Here is a 20595-nt window from a genome sequence, read left to right as displayed (position 1 = left end):
GGAGATCCCGGGGGAAGCCCTGAAGAATCCCAAAGGGATTGGAAGAGGATGGAGAGGTCCCAGAGTGATCCCGGGGGAGGCTCAGGGGGTCTTAGAGGGGTCTTGAAGGATCACAGAACGATCCCGGGGAGGGTCCCTGAGAGGCCTGGGGGTACTTACGGGGTGTTTAGGGTGGGTTCCTGAAAGGTCTGGGAGGTGTTCAGGGAGGGTCCCCGAGGGGTCTGGGGGTGTTTAGAGTGGGTCCCCGAGGGTTCTGGGGGTGTTTAGGGTGGGTCCCCGAGAGGTCTGGGGGTGTTTAGGGAGGGTCCCCGAGAGGGCCGGGGGGGTGCAGAAGCCGCCTCCCGCCACCAGGGGGCGCTGGTCGGGCCCGTTGCCATGGCGACGGGGGCTCGGCCATGTCTGTTGTCATGGCGGGAGGGGCGTGGCCAGGAGCGTTGCCATGGCAGCAAGAGGGGCGTAGCCAGACAGGTGACGCGCTGGAAGGGGCGTGGTCAGGCCGTGCCAGCGGTCAGAAGGGGCGTGGCCGGGTCCGTTGCCATGGCAGCGGGGGCGGGGCGGGGCAGTTGGCACCGCCCGCGGGGGGGGCGGCGCAGGCGCGGTCGGTCCGTGCGGTTCCGGCCCGGTCCCGGTCCCGGTCCCGGAGCAGCGGAGCGGGGGGAGTGGAGCGGCGGCGGCCGCGGCCGAGCGGTGAGTGCGGCGAGACCGGCCGGGGGCAAGGAAGGGAGCGGGCAGCGCTACCGTCATCACCCGCATCCCCGAACCGGCCGCCGCCGCCCGGCAGGCCGGGCGGGGGGGGCCGGGGGGCCTTGCGGGACGGAGTGGCGGGGCCGGGCCGGCAGCGGGGCTGGAGAAGCGAGGCCAAAGGGGCGAGGGGCCTCCGGAGATTGAGCGTCCGGAGGAGAGAGAGGGGCCGGTTCGTCCGGTAATGCCGGGGATGGAGCGGTCGGAGCGGGGCCGCGAACGGGTCAGGGCTGAGCGGGGAGGCCGAGCGGTCCCGCGGGGCCGGTGGCAGCGAGGCGCGGCCTGACTCAGCGGCGGCCGCCCCTGCGTCCCGACCGCGGCTCCCGCGGGACCGCGGGCACGGCACGGTGCGCTCCCGGTACGGAACGGCCCCAGCATGGCGCGGCGCCGGTATGGCACGCTGTAGTGTCGGCTCCGGCACCGCGCAGCACCGGCCCGGCCATCGCCGCCGGTACCGGCCATCGTCGGCTCCCGGCCATCACCCGGGGGCCTCCGGTCCCGGGGGGTCCTGCGGGACCCGAGCCGCCGCCGCTCGGGCACCGCCGGTGCGCCGGTCCCGTCCCACGGGTGCCGCTGTGGGTGATGCTCCCGGGATGCCTCCGTGGCGGTCCGGAGCGGCGGCAGGTGGCTGTCACCGTGACACACCGAGCGTGACGCGCTCTCGGTCCTCGGACTCATGGCGGCACGGCGGCGGCGGTGTCACCGGTACAGTGGTGTCACCGGTAAGGTGACGGTGTCACTGACGCGTGCGTGTCGGGATGGGGCCGGGGCCCTTCTCCGCGCTCCCCCGCCATTCCCGGGATATCCAATCCCATCTCCTGCCGGGGATCTTCCCGAGCGGGTCCTCCCGCCGCGGTCGGGCACACAGAGCGGCTCTGACACCCCTCACGGTGACTGGGGTGCTGGGGATGTCGCGGACCCTTACGGTGCGTCCCATCACGGGTGTGGGGACACTCTGGGGACAGCCCTGCCCGGCGGCATGTCAGAGGCGCGCTGTCCCGGCCGGGTATGCGTGTCCCCCACCCAGCCCGACTCTGCCAGCTCGGCTCATCCCGCGGCATTAATATTTCAGGAGCAGGGGGGAGGGCTCCGCTCTGCACATGCTCCCGCCGCTGTACCGAGTTATTTAGGTTAGCGGGAGCCGAGCGGGCGGGGGGATTTGGGCGGTCGGGCACTCGCTCTGCGCCCCGAGCATCGCCGCCGGGAGCCGCCAGCTCCCGGTGCGTGTACGGCCGGTTTGCCTCGCCGCGGGCCGGGACGGGCGCTGCCGCCGGGAAACAGGGAAGGGTGCTGGGGCCGGAGCCGGTACGGAGCTGGGGATGGGGCCGGTGCGAAGCTGGGCGCTGCCCGCCCCCGGCAAAGCCACCTGTGCCCACGGCAGCGCGGGCTGTGGCGCGGGGCTGCTCTGCTCGGGGTGGGGGGAAGTGGCTCTGGGGGGCGCCTGGGGAGGGACGTGGGCGAGTGGCCCTCGCTGTTAGCACCCGGGCCACCGTGCCCGCTGCCAGATCCTCGGCAGCCCCGTGGCGGCTCCGCACGGCGCTCGGCCCCCGCCGGGCTGTCTGCCACCCCCCTCGCGTGTTTGTCACTTGAGAAGCCACCGGGACGGCTCCCAAAATAGAACCCGCCAGTCGCAGCAGCCCAGTTCGCACCGGCACCGCGGTGCTGCTGGGCCGGCACCGACGCGCTGCTCAGCTCCCGGTGCCCGCCGTCGGTGCCGCCCTCGGCCGCCGCGCTGGCACCTCACGGCCTCACTCTGCTCCCGTTTGTTTGGGCAGAGCGGCCGGGGGGGCTGCACCGTGGGACCGGGCCCGGACGACCTCTGCGTGCGCCCCGGCAGCGCCGCGGGACGGGCACGGACGCACGCCCGGGGCTTCGGTCACCGTCGGGCCGTGATTAGCAGCTCCTGGCCGGACAATTAAAATGCAGCGGTAAGCGTCCCCCGCCTGGCCGGGCGCCCGGCAACAACCCCTCTCCTCACGGCCTGCCGGGAATCCGGGCTGAATTCTTAATTTCGTTAGTTCTTTTGGCGAGAGCCGGCGGCAAACCGGCCGGGCCGGAGGCTCCCGGCCCTGGGCGCGTCCATCGCCCGGCGTCGGGGCGGCAGTGGGTCGGAGGGTGCCGCAGGCCCCGGCTGCCCTGTCATTACACCGGGGCGTGCTCGGCGCTGCGCCGGGGGCTTGGAAGGCGTTTGGGAGGGTGGGGACGGACCGGGTGGCACCGAGCGGCGTCCCCGCACCGCGATCGGGACACGCGGGTGCCTGGCGGGGTCAGGGTTCTCCCGGTGGGTCAAGGTGCTCCCGGCAGGATCAGGGTTCTCTCCGCGTGTCGGGGTTCTCCGTGTGGATCAGGGTGTTCCCCGCGGGTCAGGGTTCGCCCCCGGGCTCTCAGGCGTGCCGGCGTGTGCGGGGGTCGAGGTCCGGCTGGAGCGGGGACACCTCAGTTCATCTCGGCGGGGAACCTGGGGGTGCCTGCCCGTCCCCCAGGAGCGCACACGGACAGGATGCCGCAGAGCCCTGGGCGGCTGTGCCGGGTTCCAGGGGCGTCCCCCGCTCAGCCAGGGCACGCCGCGGCCCCCCGGCTCTCCGTGGGCTCCTGCTTCGGCTCTGCCGGCAGCCGCCCCGGGCATTCGGGGAAGGGCCGGCGGTGGCAGGGGGGTGTCAGCTGCTCCTCGCCGGGGCGGGCAGGCAGCCCGTGCCCCGTGCCCCCGCTGCCGCCCCCGCTGCAGCCCGTGCCCCGGTACCCGGCAGCCGCGGCACCGCAGTGCGCGTGGCTCTGGCTCAGCGCCGCGCATGACTCAGCTCCGCTGCCGGAGCCAGGAGAGGGGGGGAAGATGGGGAGAGCCCTGCGGGGGGACCCCTGCCCGCACCCCAGTGCCGCGATGCCGCCAAACGGGCGCGGGACGGGCTTTGGCTCTCGCCGGTGCCGGGAGCGGGTCGGTGCGCATCTCGCCGTGCCGGGGGCGGCGGCGGCGCGGGGGCCTCGGTTCCCGCTGCTGCGGTGGTGGCTAAAAATACCGCCCCCCCCCCGCGGCTGCGTGCGGTAGCACGGCGGGATGGGACGGGGGTCCCGGGGGTCCCGGCCGCGGCAGGGGACGGATCGGCTCAGCTGCCGGGGGGATTCAAGCGGCCACAGCCGTGCGACATCGCCGGTGCTGGGTCACCGTGGTGCTGTACCCGAGAGTGGGGGGACTGCGGCCACCGGGACCTTTTGCCCCCGCAAACGGGCCCTGAGGGGAGACAGCACCCCGGGGTGGCAGCACCCCGCAGGCCCCCAGCACTGCGAGCCCAGGGCGCAGATGTGCGCTGGGAGCGTCCCCCCTCATTCCCCCGGGCTGTGGATCGGGAGGGGGGGCTAGGGGGGCTGCACCCTCCCCTCAGCCCCCGCCTGGCAGCTGGCCCGGGCCCGCAGCCCCCCTCACCAAAGAGGGAAGCGGATTAACGCCGCCGCTGCCGCCGCTGGTGTGCGGGGGGGCCGCGGGGGCACCGGGACCCCCACTCCCGGGAAGGGGCAGTAGAGCCGGTCGCTGCACTAAAGCATTTTGTGCAGGACAGTGAGACTGGGGCTCGGTGCCCCCCTCTCTGCAGTGGCGCTCCCTGTGCTCTGCCATGCTGGGACTGCAGCCAGGGGGTCCTGGATCCCCCAGCCATCTGGGCACAGGCCGCCTGCCGGCAGATGTTGCCCCTCTAAGCCCTGATCTAATGGACCCCGATCCCGATCCCGGCCCCAGCAGATTAGGCAGCACCGGAGGCCGGAGAGGGGGGCCCTAAGCTGCTTATGGGCAGAAGCCCCCGGCAGCCCCGTGGGCTCACACAGGGCAGCAGCCCCTCGGTGCAGGGGCAGTGCCCTCGGCAGTGCTTGCATCCCCTTAGCAATGCCTGTGTCCTGGGACCCCTTCCCCATGAGCCACATCCTGCACTGTATCCCCATCTCACTCCCAGCAGTACCCCAAACCCGGCTCCCCTGGGTACCCCTGTTCAGGGCAGGGGTCCACCTGGTGGGGTGGGCCACAATGGGGGTTCTGGGGGCCCCTCATGCCTCCGTGCCATACCTCGGGGTGCGGCTGGAGTGGGGGGTCCCACAGGTTGCACCGTGGCAGCCTGGCCCCGCTGTCCCTTGCTGTTGTAGCACAGTTGGGATGGGCACCCTGCGTGCCTGTGCCCCCAGTGTTGGAATCTGGGTGGGATGGACACCCCGGATCCCAGTGTCCCTGGTGCGGGGTTGGGGTGCCCCGGGGTGCTGGTGTGACCCCTGTCTCTTGGCAGCTGGGGCATGGCCGTCAATGTGTACTCGACATCGGTGACCAGCGAGAACCTGAGCCGCCATGACATGTTGGCCTGGGTCAACGACTCCCTGCAGCTCAACTACACCAAGATCGAGCAGCTTTGCTCAGGTGGGCTTGTGGGGCGGTGTAGGGGACACGGGGGATGTGGTCAGGGTGCCCCCAGCCCCCCTTGACCACGGCGTGGGCCCGGCACAGGGGCTGCGTATTGCCAGTTCATGGACATGCTGTTCCCCGGCTGCGTGCACCTGCGCAAGGTGAAGTTCCAGGCCAAGCTGGAGCACGAGTACATCCACAACTTCAAGGTGCTGCAGGCCGCCTTCAAGAAGATGGGAGTGGACAAAGTAGGTCCATGGGGACAGCAGGGGCTGCCCTGTGGGATTCTATTTCTGCCGGGGTCCGTGCTGTTCTGTGCCGTGGTGTCCCCACCGTGCTCGTATCCCCGCTGTGCTGGGGGCCAGCTGGGAGCACTGCCCTGCCAGCCCCTCCGTGTCCCCCCAGATCATCGCGGTGGAGCGGCTGGTGAAGGGCAAGTTCCAGGACAATTTTGAGTTCATCCAGTGGTTCAAGAAATTCTTTGACGCCAACTACGATGGGAAGGAGTACAACCCGCTGCTGGCGCGGCAGGGCCAGGACGTCGCGCCCCCCCCTAACCCAGGTGATCACATCTACAACAAACCCAAGAAACCCATTGGCACTGCAGGTAATGTCCGGGGCCCCCCAGCGAGCGCTGCCCCCCGCCCTCTGCACCCCGTGACGTGCTGGTCATGGCCAGGCGTCCCCCTGACCCCTGCCTGCGCCCTGCTCTGCTGCCTGCCTGCCTGCGACCGGGGGGACTGGCGGGGTCTGCAGGGACACCGAGACAGCGGAGGAGCAGGGATCCTGGCTGCCTCCATCTGCCTGCTCAGCCTGGGCTGGGGGCGGTTTGTCACCCCAGCCCTGGGGGCTCCCCGTGCTGGCCCAGTGGGAACCGTCAAGGTCTGGGACCTCCTCAGATCCCATGCTGAACCCCAAACGAGCCGCGAGCACCCTTGGAGGGCTGGGGGCAAGATTTGCCAGGGGAAACTGAGGCAGGGGGGAGGCTGGAGTTGGGAGAGCCTGTGGCTCTGCACAGGGTATCTGCCTGCCCTTGCTGCCCACTGCTGCCCCCACACAACGTAGGGGGGGTCCCTGCTGGCAGCCCCCCCCAGCCAGCATTAACCCGTTGGTCCCCGTGTGCTGTCAAGTCCCCCAGAGGACCTCCCCCACGGGCCCCAAGAACACCCCGAACCCAGCCCGCCTCGGCAACGTGCCCAGCGGCATCCTACGGAAAAACTCGCCCGCCGCCCGCAACGGCGGCACCGAGGCTGACGCGCAGATCCTGGAGCTCAACCAGCAGGTAGGGGCTCCCTGCCAGGGGACTGGGGGGCACCGCAGGGTTGGGGGCGACCAAAGGCTTCAGCCAGGTAGGGGGTCCCAGCCAGGGGGCTGGGGTGCACTGTGGGACTGGGGGGGCTGAAGATATTGGCCGTTTCCCTCTCCCACAGCTGATGGACCTGAAGCTGACAGTGGATGGGCTGGAGAAGGAGCGGGATTTCTACTTCAGCAAACTGCGGGACATTGAGCTCATCTGTCAGGAGCACGAGAACGAGAACAGCCCCATCATCACCGGCATCGTCAGCGTCCTCTATGCCACGGAGGTGAGGCCGGGCACCTCAGGATGCCCCTGCAGCCCGTGTCCCTGTCCCGCTCTCTGGACTTCCCTGGGAGAGGAGAGGGACTCCCTTCTCCCCCAGTTGTTCTTGGCCTCGTTCACTCCGTGGGGTGCCAGGACGGGGTTGGGCTTTCCCAAAGGCCTCCTGCCATGCCAGGTGGAGGTTGGTGTGCCCAGCCGTGCCACCCCTGTGCCAATGGCTGCCATCTTTCCCCCCAGGAGGGCTTCGCCCCACCAGAGGACGACGAGCTGGAGGAGCAGCCGCCAGAGGACCAGGACGAGTACTAGCCCCGGCCCGCGCCCGCGCCCCCCGCGCCGCCCCCACCATAGACATTGGAGGTCTGAGCCCGCGCCTCGCCCTGCACTGTCACACGCCATCGCGGTCTCCGGCAGCTCCAGGGGGAAGCCACCATCTCCATAACCAGCCGACATCCCTGGGGCGAGGAGCGCGGCTGCGCTGGGGGCCGGGGCGGGGGACGGGCTCCGGCCCCACGCTTGGGCCTGGCCCACGCCACCCCCTCCCCATATTTATTTCTGTTGTCCCCCTGGTGTGAGCGAGTGCCGCGTCCGCCCTGGTGTCCTGCCTGCCCACAGTGAGCGTGAGAAGGAACAGCGAGTCCTCGGGGGCTGGCCCGGGGTGCCGTGTGCTGCTCACCTTGCTGGGACCCCCAGGGCCCCAGGACCCCTGTGGCAGAGTGAGTGCCGGGCTGGCAGCCTGTAGGAGTGGGAGGCCACGGAACAGAGGAGAGAGATGTTGGTTCAGGTTTCTGGGAAGATGAAAAGGAAACCCCAGCCCAGTGCGGCCATGGCAGCGGGGGGCACCTGCAGCCACGGGGGTCCCGGAGAGTGAGCCTGTCCTCACCATGGCATGGAATGGCAGTGGGCCCTCTCCTCTTGCCCGTGGCCCCCAAGGAGCCGGGGTTGGGGTGGGTCACCGCAAGGGCTCGCAGCGCCCACCCGCCCTGGCTGCCGTGTCCCTGTCGCATCGCTTGTCTGGTCCATCACACCGGTCGCAACGCTGCATCTGTGTTCGGTTTTATTTAAATAAACTCGTGTGGTAACACCGCGTCCTGCCCGTGCTGGGGGACACTGCAGGGTCCTGGGGGCTCCTCTGTGCTCACAGACCCTCCACAGGAGAGTGGGAGGCCGGAGTCGAGCCGGGTGGAGGCTGTGGGAGCACAGCGTGTGAGGAGGGCCGGTTTGAGAAACTGAGTGACCAGTTTCTTTCGAGGTTAATTTGGGCTATAAAAGCACGGAGCTGCCTCAGCACCTGCTCCTGCCTCGGCCCGGGCGGGATTGTGCGGAGCGCCGAACGGCACCAGCCATCATTCAACAGCGCAGAAATGGACCTTGAAAGCTGCGGAGCCTCTACGGGACAAGGAGCAGGGAGAGCAAAGCTTCTGCTCGCTCTTCCAGTGAACGCCAAGGTTTTAATCTATTTTTAACGTCCAGACCAGGGGAGAGCGCGAACGCAGTCCCCCACTACCACAAATTATGCAGTCGAGTTTCCCGCATTTGGGGAAATCGCAGGGGTCAGCACACCCGGAGTGCAAGGGATGAGCCTCGCCCTGGGAAAACCACCTGCCTGATCATGGTGTCTCCCCTGCCAGGTAAGTATGCCCGACCCCGCCCCACGCCCAACCACCCTGACCGCCCCACGCCTCCCCAACACACGCCCACCCCGACCCCCGCCCCGCACCCAACCGGCCCCGCGCTGCGGCCCGGCCCGCACGCCCCGGCCCGCGCAGCGCCCGCGGACGCGCGAGGGCAGCGCGGGCTCTGCGCGGGCCGTGTCCCGGCATGCCGCGCGCCTCACCTCGTTTGCATAACCCCGCCCATAAACCGCCCCCGCACCGCCCCCGCCCACTATGATTTGCATAACCACGCCCCCCCTGCCCCACTGTGATTTGCATGGTCACGCCTCCCCCGAACCACGCCTCGCGCCGCTCTCCCGCGACAGCGCCCCCTGGCGGCGCGGCGGAGCCTCCCCCGCCCCTCCCGGGCCCGTCCTGATCCGGGTCCCGAACGGAACCGGACCCCGAACGGAACCGGACCCCGAACGGAACCGGGTCCCGAACGGAACCGGACCCCGAACGGAACCGGACCCCGAACGGAACCGGGTCCCGAACGGAACCGGACCCCGAACGGATCCGGGTCCCGAACGGAACCGGACCCCGAACGGAACCGGACCCCGCCAGAGAAGGAAGCGCTGCCGCCGAACGCCGCGCTCGGCCGCGCTCCGTGCCGCGGGCAGGAAGGAAACGCCGCAAAAGACGAGGGGCAGAGAGGATGGGAAATAATCCCAAGTGATGCCTGTAACGATGGGAAGGGGTAGAAGAGAAGGAGAAGAGCCAAAAGAAGTGACCAAATCTCTTGTCAGGGGCAGCGAAGCGGCAGAAGGCAAGGTGTACTTCAGGGACGAGGTCTGAGTCGGGATTAACGGCGCTCCAGAAGTATCAGGGTGCGGGGTGCAGGCAGGACGGGACGAGCAGGGACGGAAGGGAAAATCGGAAGAGGAAGAAATTGGGCTGGACTGAAGGGGACCGGAGGCGTCTCCTGTTTCCCCCGGCCGATCCTTTGGTTGCACTTAAGGCGGGGAGTGGAACAGTGGATTTTCTAGTGGGTACTGGAATATCTTGGTCCATAGTTACCGGCTCTGAGGGACCTTTGAGTGGAAGGTCATTGTTGTTGCTGCAATGGGAGGAAATCTCTCAGGGCAGGAAATCCCTCAGGGGCAGGAAATCCCTCAGACAACCCATGGAATTCGCCGCTGGGAACGCAAAATGACCCCGTCGCTTTCTCCACGTGCCCGAGTGCCCTTTGCCGTGGCTCAGGCAGGGTTTGCTGTGCCGCTTAAAAGCGCAATTAACTTTTCCAAAGGGCTCTGTCCGGTTTGCATATTCCTCTGGAAAATGCATGGAAAGTGCAGCTCTGCCCATTCCCCAGGGAAACCTGGGGGAAGAGGAGGAAATGCCCGGGGAAGTTTCAGGTGTGCTCATACCACTGCTTTGGGCTTTGGGAATCCCGGGTGTAATAAATGGAATTGATTCGTGCTAACTAAATTGTAACTATTTGGAAAGTTATTATCAGAAGCAATCAAAAGAATCGGTGTTACAAGGCAGATGTACCCCTTTACAGATGTTACGTGTTAAATTGAGGTACAGGATGGAGTTTGGAAGATCAGTGATGTCCCAAGAGAAAAATGGCCTTGAGATAGACAAAATTAGAACTTCAGGCATTGGGTCTAAAATCAGTAAATGTAAGACTAATTAGTAACTTACATAGCACAACGCTTAGTACGCACACACAAACCTGTAAGGTTATCCAAAGGACAACGAGGAAGAGGAGAAGCCTTCGCCAAAAGACCCCAAAAGAAGACTGGAGACCCCCTAACAACAAGTGAGGCGTGTGCTGTGAGGAAAAGTGACATAAAGTCAGAAAAATGGGAAATAGGAGGAAACTGACGGGAAACATGAATGAATATGTATAAGCACACGGTATATGAGTTTAGCTGGAAGTGCTTTGTTTTGTACGTGGGGCAGGGTGGGGAACCCCCTCCGTACCCCGGTCGGTTTTGTACGTGAGGTGGGGTGAGAAGCCCTCCCCATATCCCGGTCGGTTTTGCTTATGGTTTAATCATGCTTAATTATTGGCAGATTAGATATATAAATTGTAATTTTCTGCTAAATTATATTTTTTTTATTAAACTGTATTTTTTATACCAAATTATTGTTTAATTTACTAAATTGTATTCCTTTTTAATTAAACTGCCATTAACCCAAGGGATCTAGTTGTCAAAATTCTAATTTAATTTATAAAACGAGGCAAGAGACAAACGTGAGTCCGATAAAAGCTGAACCGAAGCCTGTAAGAAAAGACCAGCCCCGATAAAATGAGAGGCCCACCGAGGTCTGGAAATGTTAATAGGCTCTTTTTTAGAGTTTGGGTTATTGCCAATTCAAATTTACCGCTCTTATCCCCCCAGAGAAGAAGCCGAACTCGCTGGGACACAGCGGTGCAAGAGTTCCGGGAACTGAAGTGCTGACGTTCATCGGCTTGTCCCAAACCCCGGCACCCTCTCCTCGGTCCCAGGGACCAAGAGGCACTTTGCGGTGCTGGGTGTGAAAGAGGTTTTTTCTGGTATCCCGGGGGGGGAACAGCGTCACCTTGTCTTTGCCCTGAGTGGGGAAATGCAGCTCAAAGGGGGAAATGATTTCTCGAGATTTGAATGGAACTTTTTAGTTGTTCATCAGCACCTGCGGACAGACACTCGTGACTGCCCAATTCCCCAGTGAACGCCGCACACTCGGCCAATCTTTTTTCTTAGGGAGAAGCCCGAGAGGAACGGACTGTCCGGACGAGAGGCACCGGGAGCGTCACCGGCAGGAGCGGGCAGTGCCCGGGGGAAAGGGAACTCCGGCAGCGGGAGATGGTGCCCATCGCCCCATCGGCCACTCCCTGCGAGCAGAACGCGGCCCCAGCGGAGGGAAGAGCTGCTCCTGCGGGCTCGGGGCCGCGGCTGCCGCGGTCCGCGGGGCTCCCGGCGGTGCCCGGGCCGGGCGGGTCCGCGGAGCGGCGGGAGCGGCCCGGAGGGGGCGGGGCAGGGAGGGGGAGGGCCGGGGGCGGGGTTATGCAAACGAGGCGAGGCGCGCGGCATGCCGGGACACGGCCCGCGCAGAGCCCGCGCTGCCCTCGCGCGTCCGCGGGCGCTGCGCGGGCCGGGCCGTGCGGGCCGGGCCGCAGCGCGGGGCCGGTTGGGTGCGGGGGCGGGGTCGGGGTGGGCGTGTGTTGGGGAGGCGTGGGGCGGTCAGGGTGGTTGGGCGTGGGGCGGGGTTGGGCATACTTACCTGGCAGGGGAGACACCATGATCAGGCAGGTGGTTTTCCCAGGGCGAGGCTCATCCCTTGCACTCCGGGTGTGCTGACCCCTGCGATTTCCCCAAATGCGGGAAACTCGACTGCATAATTTGTGGTAGGGGGGGACTGCGTTCGCGCTCTCCCCTGGTCTGAAAGTTTAAGGACAGGTTGAATGTGTGCCGTTGCTGTTTCGGCTGCTGTCGGGGAATTGCCCAACAGACCATTTTCAGCAGCCGAGGCAGGCGCTGTTCCTCGGGGCTGGGGAAGGTGACGGAGGGCGGTCGGGTCCCGCTGCGGACGTTCCTGCTGCTCAGCCCCGCTTCGGCCCCAGCGTGGGGAGTGTGGGAACCGGCCTGGCCCCTTCCCGTGCGTGCCACTGAGCCCCGGCGCGCCCACCCTTCCCCGGGAAGGAACCAGACGGACACACAGTGAGGACCTGCAGCTTTATTGATCCCGAGAGCCTCCCAGGCCTCAGAGCTTACAGCCCAGGCACGGCCCCCTGCCCTGCTCAGGGGGTCTTGGCCTTCCTCCGCTGGGTGCCCCACAGCAGCAGCGATAGGGACACAGTGGCAGTGCCCAGGATTCCTCCAAAGAGAAGCATCGGGAATGTTCCCTGTCGGGGACCAGGAGTGAGCATCAGCACTCCCTGCAGCCCCTGCTGACCTGGCTGGGGCACAGCCAGAGAGAGGTTCAGTCCCACAGGAACTCACCTCACGCAGGCACTTGTAGCCATGGAAGGGATTGTCACAGAGGCATTGGGTGAAGCCGGGTCCGTCAGGGGCACACACAGAGTTTTCAGGGCATGGCCAGGCTGGCAGAGCAGAGCAGGGGTTAGGGGCCGAGGCCAGACCCCACTGCCAGCCCCATGCACACACTGCCAGGGTCAGTCCCCCACCATACCGAGTTCCACAGAGCTGTTGCAGGGGTTCCTCTGTCCCTGGCACAGCCGGCTGCTCCCATCCACTGTCACGTCCTGCCAGGCGTCACTCCCGCCTGGACACTCCAGTGTCAGCGGCACCGCGCTGGGGGCAGAGCTCAGCACGGGCACCACGGTGACCCCCCAGCCCCTCCTGCCCCCAGCACTCACAGGCTCTGCAGGTGGATGAAGCCCAGGAAGGAACCATTGGGGAGAGCTGTCATGGGGTTCTCAGTCAAGTCCCTGTGAACACACGGACCTTCAGTCTCATCTGGCACCGGGGGTACCCCTGGCACCTCACTGAACCTCAGGTGCTTTCCATGCACCCACGATCCCCCACCCGAGGCCCTGGGAGTGCAGCCCTACAGCAAGGGCTCAAAGGTCTCTGCAGAGCTGCTAAGGGACCGCTTGGTCATTAACAAAAACACTGATGAGCTGAGGTGTCGTGCTGCCCCGAGGGCCACCACGGCTCACTGGGCACAACTGGGCACTGAGACCTGACAGTGGCCTGGACGTGGCTGGCTGTCCGGAGTCACCTCCCTGACTCCTGTCTCTCCAGCCTGGGGCCAAGGACGCTGTGTGCAACTGTGGCAAAAGTCAAGATGTGACCAAGTGGCTCATCTCTCACCTGCCAGCACAGGCCCCCACGGGAGAGCTGTCCTGTGACAATGTGCACCATGACAGAACTCCAGAAGGATCTGTCCCATGCTCCCACTGGACACAGGGGGGAGGCTGCCTGGTCAGATAGGTCCCAGGGCTCCCCATTTACCAATGGGGGTGGTTTCTGTTTGTTCACACCCTGTGGACTGTTACTGACAGCCATGAGGGCAGGGAGTGGCCACCGTCCCTGGGACCAGCAGGGCACGGCTGTGCTGGCCTGGGCCCATGGGCATGTCCCACCAAACCTGCCCCAACCCCTCTCCCAGCCCAGCCCAGCCCAGCTCCTTGCAGGGGCCAGAGGGGTCCCAGGGGAACTCACAGGACAATGGCATCAGTGGCCTCGGCCAGCCCCGGGGGGACAGTGTGCAGGGAGCAGTTGCTCAGGTCCAGCCTGGGAAAGGGCAGTGGTTGGGGCAGACAGTATCATGCCTGCTCCCCACACTTTACCCCAACGCCCTTGTGGCCCCCAGCACCCATCTTGGCCCCTGCCCGTACCTGGTCTCCACACGCCACCATCCAGGACGCTCCATCCAGGCGTTCCCCAGCCCTGCCATTCCCCTGACACCACTGTGAACCCAAAAACCCATCCCGGCACCCTCCATCCCCCGAGCACCCCCATCACACGGCCCCCGACGCCCCCAGCACCCCAGATTCGCCCCCAGCCCCGGCATCCCCGTCCTCCCCCCGCCCCCCGTACCCCAGAAGCCGCCCTGGGGACGGAGCCCGCTCCCGGCAGCAGCGCCCATCGGTCTCGGTGTTGCCCCGGGACTCACAGAACCGGGACACGATGGAGCCGTTCCGCGGCGGCCCCGGGCAGAGCCCGCACACCTGGAGAGGTCGAGGGGGAGTGGGCAGGGGCGGTACAGGGGCACCCCCGACCCCCGTGCGCCCCGCGACCTCCGGCTATCCCCGAAGCCCGGGTACCGCCGCTCCCCGTTAAAGGACAGCCTCCTCGGCCTTGGGGCAACCCGCCACTGCCCCGACGCCCGGGCACCCCCAGGCCGGGCGCCCCCGGCCTCGGGACACCCCCGATCGGGGACGCACCGGCCTCGGTTCCCCGCCGGGAGCTCTCGATCCGGGCATCCCCGTGCGGGCACTCCCTGGACTCTGGGCACCTCTGATCCGTGCCATCCTCTGCCCACCGCAGTCCCCCGTTTCCGGCCCTCCCCTTGTTTCCGTGACCCCGGCCCTGTCCCCCCGTTGCTCACCCCGGTCCCGCGGGCGGCCCGGGGCAGCAGCAGCGGCAGCAGCAGCAGCGCCAACCCGCCCACGGCTCCGCCAGCCCCGAGCATCCCCGCGCCACCGGGGCCGCACGGCGGGCAGCACCGAGCGGGAGGGGGCAGATCCGTGCCCGTTCTGCCCCCCGCCTCCACGGGCCGGGCGCGCTCTGGACCCGAACGAGGCCACGGAGGGTCCCCGGCAGCGCGGGCAGCGGGGCACGGTGACCGCCTGAGCGGGCGGAGCGCGGCGGGGCCGGGCCGGGGATGGGGCCAAGGATCGGGGATCGGGGCCGGGGATCGGGGCCGGGGATCGGGGATCGGGGCCGGGGATCGGGGATCGGGGCCGGGGATCGGGGATCGGGCCGGGAGCCGCACGCCGGGCCCCCGGTGATGCCGTCACGCCGCCGTGCGGAAGCGGCCCCGGGAGCGGCCCCGCCCCCCCCGCGTCATCCCGGCGCGCCCCGGCTGCGGCGGCACATGGGGTGAGTGAGTGCTGCCGCCGCGGGTGGGTGTTGCACCGGGGCCGCCGGGACAAGGTCACCGCCGCCACCCGCACCGGGACCGGCTGCACCGCGGGATCCCGGGATGGGGGCCCCGGGGACACCGGGGACGGGGAACAGAGCCCCGGGAGGGGGACACCGCGATCACCGGGGACACCGGGGAAGGGGAGTAGAGCCCCTGAGGGCACCGGGGACAGCGCTGGGCGCCTCAGGCGAGGTCCCCGGGTACACGGGTGACAGGGAAGGGTGTGATGGAGCGGGGACACCGGGGAAGGCAGGCTGAGGACGGCAGGGACAGGCGGCAGCAGGTTCTGCACTCGGGGCACCCCAGGGCTGGCAGAGCGGGGCCTGGGGCTGCTGAGTTTTGTGGGGGACATTCTGGGCCCATCTGGGGGAGAGGGCAGCAGGGCCTCAGTGGGGTGACGGGGACAGCAGGGCTTGGGATCACCAGGTGATGGGGATGTGGGGACACCAGGGCTGGAGGCAGCAGAGCCTCAGGGACACTGAGGGGAATGTAGGGCATAGGAGTCTTGGGCCAGGGCCATTCAGGAGGTTGTGTGACCATTGGGGACACGATGTAACCTCCCATGTTTAGTCTGGATGGGGGAATGTGGGGAGTGACCTTGGACGCTGGCCCTGAGCTGCTGCGCCTGGAGCCGTGTCCTGGTCAGGGACGGGCCAGGGCTGGTGGCAGCAGAGACACTGCCCTCTCACCCCATTCCCCACCCAGACACTGCCGGTGCCGCAGAGCCCCGTGCCAGCTCAGCCACCCACGGCCCTGTGGCAGGCAGGTCCAGGCAGGCTGTGCCAGGGGTGCCAGGAGAGGCTCAGCCTAATCCCACCAGGCATTCCCCAGGCAAGCATTCCTCCAGGGATCACGATGGGATCACAGCAGGCACTGTGCCACTCCCTGCCTGCCACCCCCGGTCCAGACTTGTCCTCCCTGTGCCCCTAACGCTGCCCGGCTGGGACAGAGGGTCCCTGCAGCCTGCACCCCCTCCCAGGCCGGGGGGGGAGCATCCACAGCCCTGTGGCACCAGCTGCTCCCAGGTCCCCGCAGTCCCCTGGATGTGGGGGGAGGCAGGGGCAGCAGTGTGCCCAGCTGTCCCCTCCTGTTCCACAGTGGCTGGAGCCGGGGCGGGGGCAGAGCACAGGGGGCTCTGGGGAGAGCCCTGTGAGCAGGGTCAGGGTGCCAGAGCTGCTGGATGCTCAGGTGTCTGCTGCACCTGGCTGATGCGCAGAACCCCTGAGGCTGCCAGCTCCCCTCTGTCCGTTCCACCCCTGTGTCCATCCCTGGCCATGTGGGGTGTGGGGGCCACCCTGCCCAGCTTCTGTGCTCCGGGACAAGGCTGTCCTGTGCCTCCTCTCCAGGAGGACTGGTGCAGGCTCCACGACCTCCCCAGCCCCATCCAGGTACTCTGCAGGTCCAGGGGCTGCTGGTGGGGCCAATTCTGGTGCAGCAGCCACTGCCCCAGCGCTGGCTGTGCTGTGCTGGCCCCAGAGCATCGGGCTGCCACAAGGGCCAGGGCAGTTATGCTGGGCTTGGCCAAGCTCTTGCACCAGGGGCAGTTCTTACAGGGCCATGGGGTGCTGGAGTGGTTGGGTTGGGTTGACTTAGGTGCTGGTGGGACCGGTGCTGCCGGGTTTGGTGGGGCTGTGCAAGGCTGGGGTGGTTGGGCCAGGTTGGGTTTGGCTCAGGTGGGACCAGCACTGCGGGCTCAAGGCTGTGCAGCTCCAGGGGTGGTCGTGTTGCGTTTGGCTCAGGTGGGATTGGGGCTGTCCTGCACCGGAGGCGGCTGTGTTGGGTTTGGCCAGTTCTGCCGGCACCGGTGGTGCCGGTGCTGCGGGGGGCCTGGGTGGGACTGTTTTTGCAGCCATTGTCTTGGTGCTCTTTGAAGACTCTCCAGTTTCCTTCAGCGGGGCAGGTGGGGCGGCCCGGGGGTGGCCAAGCCCGGCCCAGAGGGAGGAGGAGGAGGAGGGTCCAGCCATTCTTCTCCCCCGCTCTGGGTCCCTGAGGCTGAGACAGAGCGAGCGAAGGTCCCTGCAGCACTGACACTCCCTCCTGCAGCTGCCAGGGCCAGGCCGATGCTGGTCAGGACGTGCCGCCGGGGTCAGGAGTGCCCATGAGGCCGGCAGGGCGCGGGCGGCACCGGCGGGGCAGCGGCACGGGGACACGCTCACCATGGAGTTCACGGCCATCGACTACGGCATCTTCGCGCTGCTGCTGGTGCTGTCCTCGGCCATCGGGCTGTTCTACGCGCTGAGTGGCGACCGACAGCGCACGGTGCAGGAGTTCCTGCTAGCCAACCGTGACATGGGCTGCCTGCCCGTCGCCCTGTCCCTGCTGGCCTCCTTCCAGTCAGCTGTGGCCATCCTGGGCGTGCCAGCTGAGATCTTTCGCTTCGGCACCGAGTACTGGTTCCTTGGCTGCTCCTATTTCCTGGGGCTGCTCATCCCGGCGCACATCTTCATCCCCGTCTTCTACCGTCTGCGCATCACCAGCACCTATGAGGTGAGCAGAGGGGACACGGGGAGCGCAGGGGGACCACAGAGACCCTGCAGTCGGGTGCCCTGACCTCTCTCCTTGCAGTACCTGGAGCTGCGCTTCAACAAGACGGTGCGAGTCTTCGGCACCGTCACCTTCATCTTCCAGATGGTGAGTGGAGCTCGGGGCGTGGGGGTGCAGAGGTCGGGGGCCGGGCACGGCTCAGCACTGCTCTCCCTCCCCGCAGGTTATCTACATGGGCGTGGTGCTCTACGCACCCGCGCTGGCCCTCAACGCAGGTACGGTGAGGACGGCTGGGGGGCCATGCCAGGAGGCTGCTGCCCCTCACCCCATTAACGTCCTCTGCACTTCCAGTGACGGGCTTTGACCTCTGGAGCGCGGTGCTGACCATGGGGCTGGTCTGCACGCTCTACACTACGCTGGTGAGTCCCTGCTGCCGCAGGTGCCCTGTGCCCCTGCCGTCAGGGCGGGCACTGTGATCCTGTGGTGACGGCCATCGTGTGTCCCCAGGGTGGGCTGAAGGCCGTCATCTGGACAGATGTGTTCCAGACGCTGGTGATGCTGGCGGGGCAGGTTGCCGTCATCGTGGTGGGCGCATGGCGGGTGGGGGGCATGGCCCGTGTCTGGCACGTGGCTGAGCAGGAGGGCAAGATCTCCGGCATTGAGTGAGTGATCTCCTGGGGACCCCCCGTCACGCTGTGGGGACGCTTAGGGCAGCCTGGGGTGGGGGAGAGGGACCATGTGGTGGTCCATCCCTGTTGCCCTCTTTCCCACGGGGTGCCAATGAGCACCTGTCATCATGACGCCCCTGGCCCTCCCCACAGCCTGGACCCCAACCCCCTGGAACGTCACACCTTCTGGTCGCTGGCCGTGGGTGGGATCTTCATGATGCTCTCGCTGTACGGGGTGAACCAGGCGCAGGTGCAGCGCTACCTCAGCGCCCGCAGCGAGCGGGAGGCCAAGCTGTGAGTGGGGCTGGGGCTGGGGGTCCCTGCAGCTGGGATGGGCCCCCCCCTCACTCCCCCGGGTCTGACACGCACACGGCGCCCGCAGCTCCTGCTACGCCGTGTTCCCCTGCCAGCAGATTGTGCTCTGCCTCAGCTGCCTCACCGGCCTCGTCATGTTCGTCTATGACCGGGAGCACCCGCTGGCACCCAGCCAGCGCTACGCCTCCTCTGACCAGGTGGGTTAAGACCCCCTCCCGTGTCCCCTGCTGCCCCAAGCCCTGCACTGACCTCCTGCCACAGCTGGTGCTGTTCTTCGTGATGGACGTGCTGCGGGACCTGCCGGGGCTGCCCGGGCTCTTTGTCGCCTGCCTCTTCAGCGGTGCCCTCAGGTGAGTGGCAGCCCTGGGACGGTGGTTCAGGTGTCCTGGCCAAGCCCCCTCCTGCTCCCTCTCCTCCCCAGCACCATCTCCTCTGCCTTCAACTCACTGGCCACGGTGACCATGGAGGACCTGGTGCGGCCGCACTTCCCCGGGCTGTCAGAGTCGCGGGCCACGCTGATCTCCAAGCTGCTGGGTGAGTGGATAGGGGGTGGCCAGGGCTGCAGCCGCGGGGCTGGCATGGTGGGGGGATCCCCAGCACCACCATGACACCCCGCTGCCCTCCCCAGCTCTCGCTTACGGGCTGCTATGCCTGGGGATGGCGTATGTGTCCTCCCTGCTGGGACCTGTGCTGCAGGTAGGCACGGGGCCGCAGGACCCCTGGCTCTGGCACCCCAGATGGGGTGAGGGACCCCCGGCCCTGGCACCCCGAGGGGCGCGGGGCTGGTGCTGAAGGCCGTGTCCCCGCAGGCGGCCATCAGCATCTTCGGCATGGTGGGGGGTCCACTCCTGGGGCTCTTCTGCCTCGGCATGTTCTTCCCCTGTGCCAACCCCACAGTGAGTGTCCCCTGGCCCCATCAGTGTCCCCCAGCCCCGTGTGGGTGTGTGGGGAGGTGTGGGGCACCCTGAGTCCAGACGGGGGCCAGTGCCCTTCTTTGTCCCCTGTCGCAGGGAGCTGTCGTGGGGCTCCTGGCTGGACTGGTCATGGCCTTCTGGATAGGCATTGGCAGCTTCCTGCACAGCACAGCGGGGGCCAAGGGGGTCTCCCCAGCCAACAGCACAGCACTGCCCACTGTGGGCAACCTCAGCACTGTCCTGGCTACCACCCTGCTGCCCCCCACATCAGCACCCCCGAGGTGAGCGGGACGGGGGGCCCAGGGTGTGCAGGGTGTGGAGGTGCTGCTCCACACACCTCCTGACTCCGTGTCCCCCAGGCCCACCGGGCTGCAGCGCTTCTACAGCCTGTCCTACATGTGGTACAGTGCCCACAACTCCACCACCGTCATCCTGGTGGGGGTCCTGGTCAGCCTGCTCACTGGTGAGTGTGGGGTGGTGGGGGGGCCACCGTGATCCCCCTGCCCCACTCACGGCCCTGTACCCCCAGGCCCCACGCCGCCGGCGGCACTGGACCCCCGCACCATCTCCCCCGTGCTGCCATGGCTGCTCTGCTGCCTGCCCCCCAAAATCCGGCAGTGGTTCTGCTGTGGGGGAGGCGACCCTGTCCAGGTGAGGGACAGACCCCCAGCACCCCGGGGGGAGGGCAGCATGGGTGTGTACCCCCCCATGCTCCTGCTGCCTCCCCTGCCCCCCACTCTGTCCCCACAGGGTCCCAGCCATGTGGACACCATGGAGAAGAACAACCGGGTGCCCAATGGCCTGCTCCCCCCCGGCCCCGACGAGCAGGGGAAGGAGGAAGGACAGGGGTACATCCGCAATGCTGGTGCCCCCACGTACACTGTGCAGGAAACCTCTTTCTGATGCCCCCAGCATGGGGGTCTTGGCCACACCCCTGCTCGGGGGGTGCAAACCCTGCTGGGGCATCCACAGACAGCCGGGAAATGCCAAATGTCAGGTGGTTGGGTCTCTGTGGGGAGACTGGTGGGCTGCCCCTCCAGGGGCTCTGGGACCATGGCCTGGGGATGTTGGAGCGATGCCCCCCTCTCCGGGCCGGGACATTGTCCGGTACCCCCGGCCCAGCCACGTGCCTTACACACTGCTCCAGGGCTGGGGGCTGCCCGGACCCCTCAGGGTGCCGAGTGCTCCCCCAGCCCCTGTCACCTGTCTTTGTGTCTGGTGTCCCCCCAATAAATGTTTCTGGAGCACAGGTGTTGGAGGGTCCCAAGGAACAGCCCGCTCCCTGCTGTGTCCCGGGAACCCCGGCTCCCCCAGCAGTGGGCTG

General features: G+C 67.2%; 3 protein-coding genes and 2 non-coding genes across 9 annotated transcripts; 3 read left to right on the top strand and 2 right to left on the bottom strand.

Moving 5' to 3' along the window:
- Positions 1 to 584: 584 nt before the first annotated feature.
- On the top strand, positions 585 to 7774 carry MAPRE3 (microtubule associated protein RP/EB family member 3). Of its 3 annotated transcripts, none has more exons than XM_014261277.2 (7): positions 585 to 687; positions 5004 to 5131; positions 5219 to 5364; positions 5522 to 5723; positions 6247 to 6398; positions 6547 to 6699; positions 6933 to 7774. In XM_014261277.2, the coding sequence occupies exons 2-7, from the start codon at positions 5011 to 5013 to the stop codon at positions 6999 to 7001; spliced, it is 843 nt and encodes a 280-aa protein (XP_014116752.1). In that variant the 5' UTR covers positions 585 to 687; positions 5004 to 5010; the 3' UTR covers positions 7002 to 7774. The 3 variants fall into 3 exon arrangements, with proteins under 3 accessions (XP_014116752.1, XP_014116753.1, XP_014116750.1); XM_014261278.2 differs by lacking the exon at positions 585 to 687 and adding an exon at positions 2383 to 2669 and having other exon boundaries at positions 5522 to 5678; XM_014261275.2 differs by lacking the exon at positions 585 to 687 and adding an exon at positions 2385 to 2669.
- Positions 7775 to 8167: 393 nt separating this feature from the next.
- On the bottom strand, positions 8168 to 8331 carry LOC148184746 (U1 spliceosomal RNA). Its single transcript, XR_015772337.1, has one exon. It is a non-coding gene; the product is annotated as a U1 spliceosomal RNA (small nuclear RNA).
- Positions 8332 to 11552: 3221 nt separating this feature from the next.
- LOC148184745 (U1 spliceosomal RNA) lies at positions 11553 to 11716 on the top strand. The gene has a single exon (XR_015772338.1). It is a non-coding gene; the product is annotated as a U1 spliceosomal RNA (small nuclear RNA).
- Positions 11717 to 11998: 282 nt separating this feature from the next.
- On the bottom strand, positions 11999 to 14585 carry ATRAID (all-trans retinoic acid induced differentiation factor). 2 transcript variants are annotated; one of them, XM_005532749.3, is made up of 7 exons: positions 14354 to 14585; positions 13843 to 13973; positions 13465 to 13536; positions 12657 to 12728; positions 12470 to 12591; positions 12280 to 12380; positions 11999 to 12182 (listed from the first exon to the last, which is right to left on the bottom strand). In XM_005532749.3, the coding sequence occupies exons 1-7, from the start codon at positions 14435 to 14437 to the stop codon at positions 12078 to 12080; spliced, it is 687 nt and encodes a 228-aa protein (XP_005532806.1). In that variant the 5' UTR covers positions 14438 to 14585; the 3' UTR covers positions 11999 to 12077. The 2 variants fall into 2 exon arrangements, with proteins under 2 accessions (XP_005532806.1, XP_087909407.1); XM_088053281.1 differs by lacking the exons at positions 13843 to 13973; positions 14354 to 14585 and adding an exon at positions 13641 to 13749.
- A 230-nt stretch (positions 14586 to 14815) lies between these two features.
- SLC5A6 (solute carrier family 5 member 6) lies at positions 14816 to 20520 on the top strand. Of its 2 annotated transcripts, none has more exons than XM_088053425.1 (16): positions 14816 to 14847; positions 16934 to 17377; positions 17456 to 17521; positions 17598 to 17649; positions 17726 to 17793; positions 17882 to 17940; positions 18196 to 18336; positions 18425 to 18554; positions 18619 to 18707; positions 18779 to 18891; positions 18986 to 19053; positions 19167 to 19253; positions 19368 to 19552; positions 19631 to 19734; positions 19801 to 19922; positions 20022 to 20520. In XM_088053425.1, the coding sequence occupies exons 2-16, from the start codon at positions 17048 to 17050 to the stop codon at positions 20172 to 20174; spliced, it is 1767 nt and encodes a 588-aa protein (XP_087909551.1). In that variant the 5' UTR covers positions 14816 to 14847; positions 16934 to 17047; the 3' UTR covers positions 20175 to 20520. The 2 variants fall into 2 exon arrangements, with proteins under 2 accessions (XP_087909551.1, XP_014116749.1); XM_014261274.2 differs by having other exon boundaries at positions 17882 to 18036.
- Positions 20521 to 20595: the final 75 nt, after the last annotated feature.

This window comes from Pseudopodoces humilis, chromosome 3 (assembly GCF_049639895.1).
Source record: "Pseudopodoces humilis isolate 2021_Gansu_Grassland_sample_001 chromosome 3, ASM4963989v1, whole genome shotgun sequence".
NCBI classification, from domain to species: Eukaryota; Metazoa; Chordata; class Aves; order Passeriformes; family Paridae; genus Pseudopodoces; species Pseudopodoces humilis.
The sequence above is the reverse complement of the archived record's forward strand: the minus strand, read 5'-3'. Positions and strand labels throughout refer to the sequence as shown.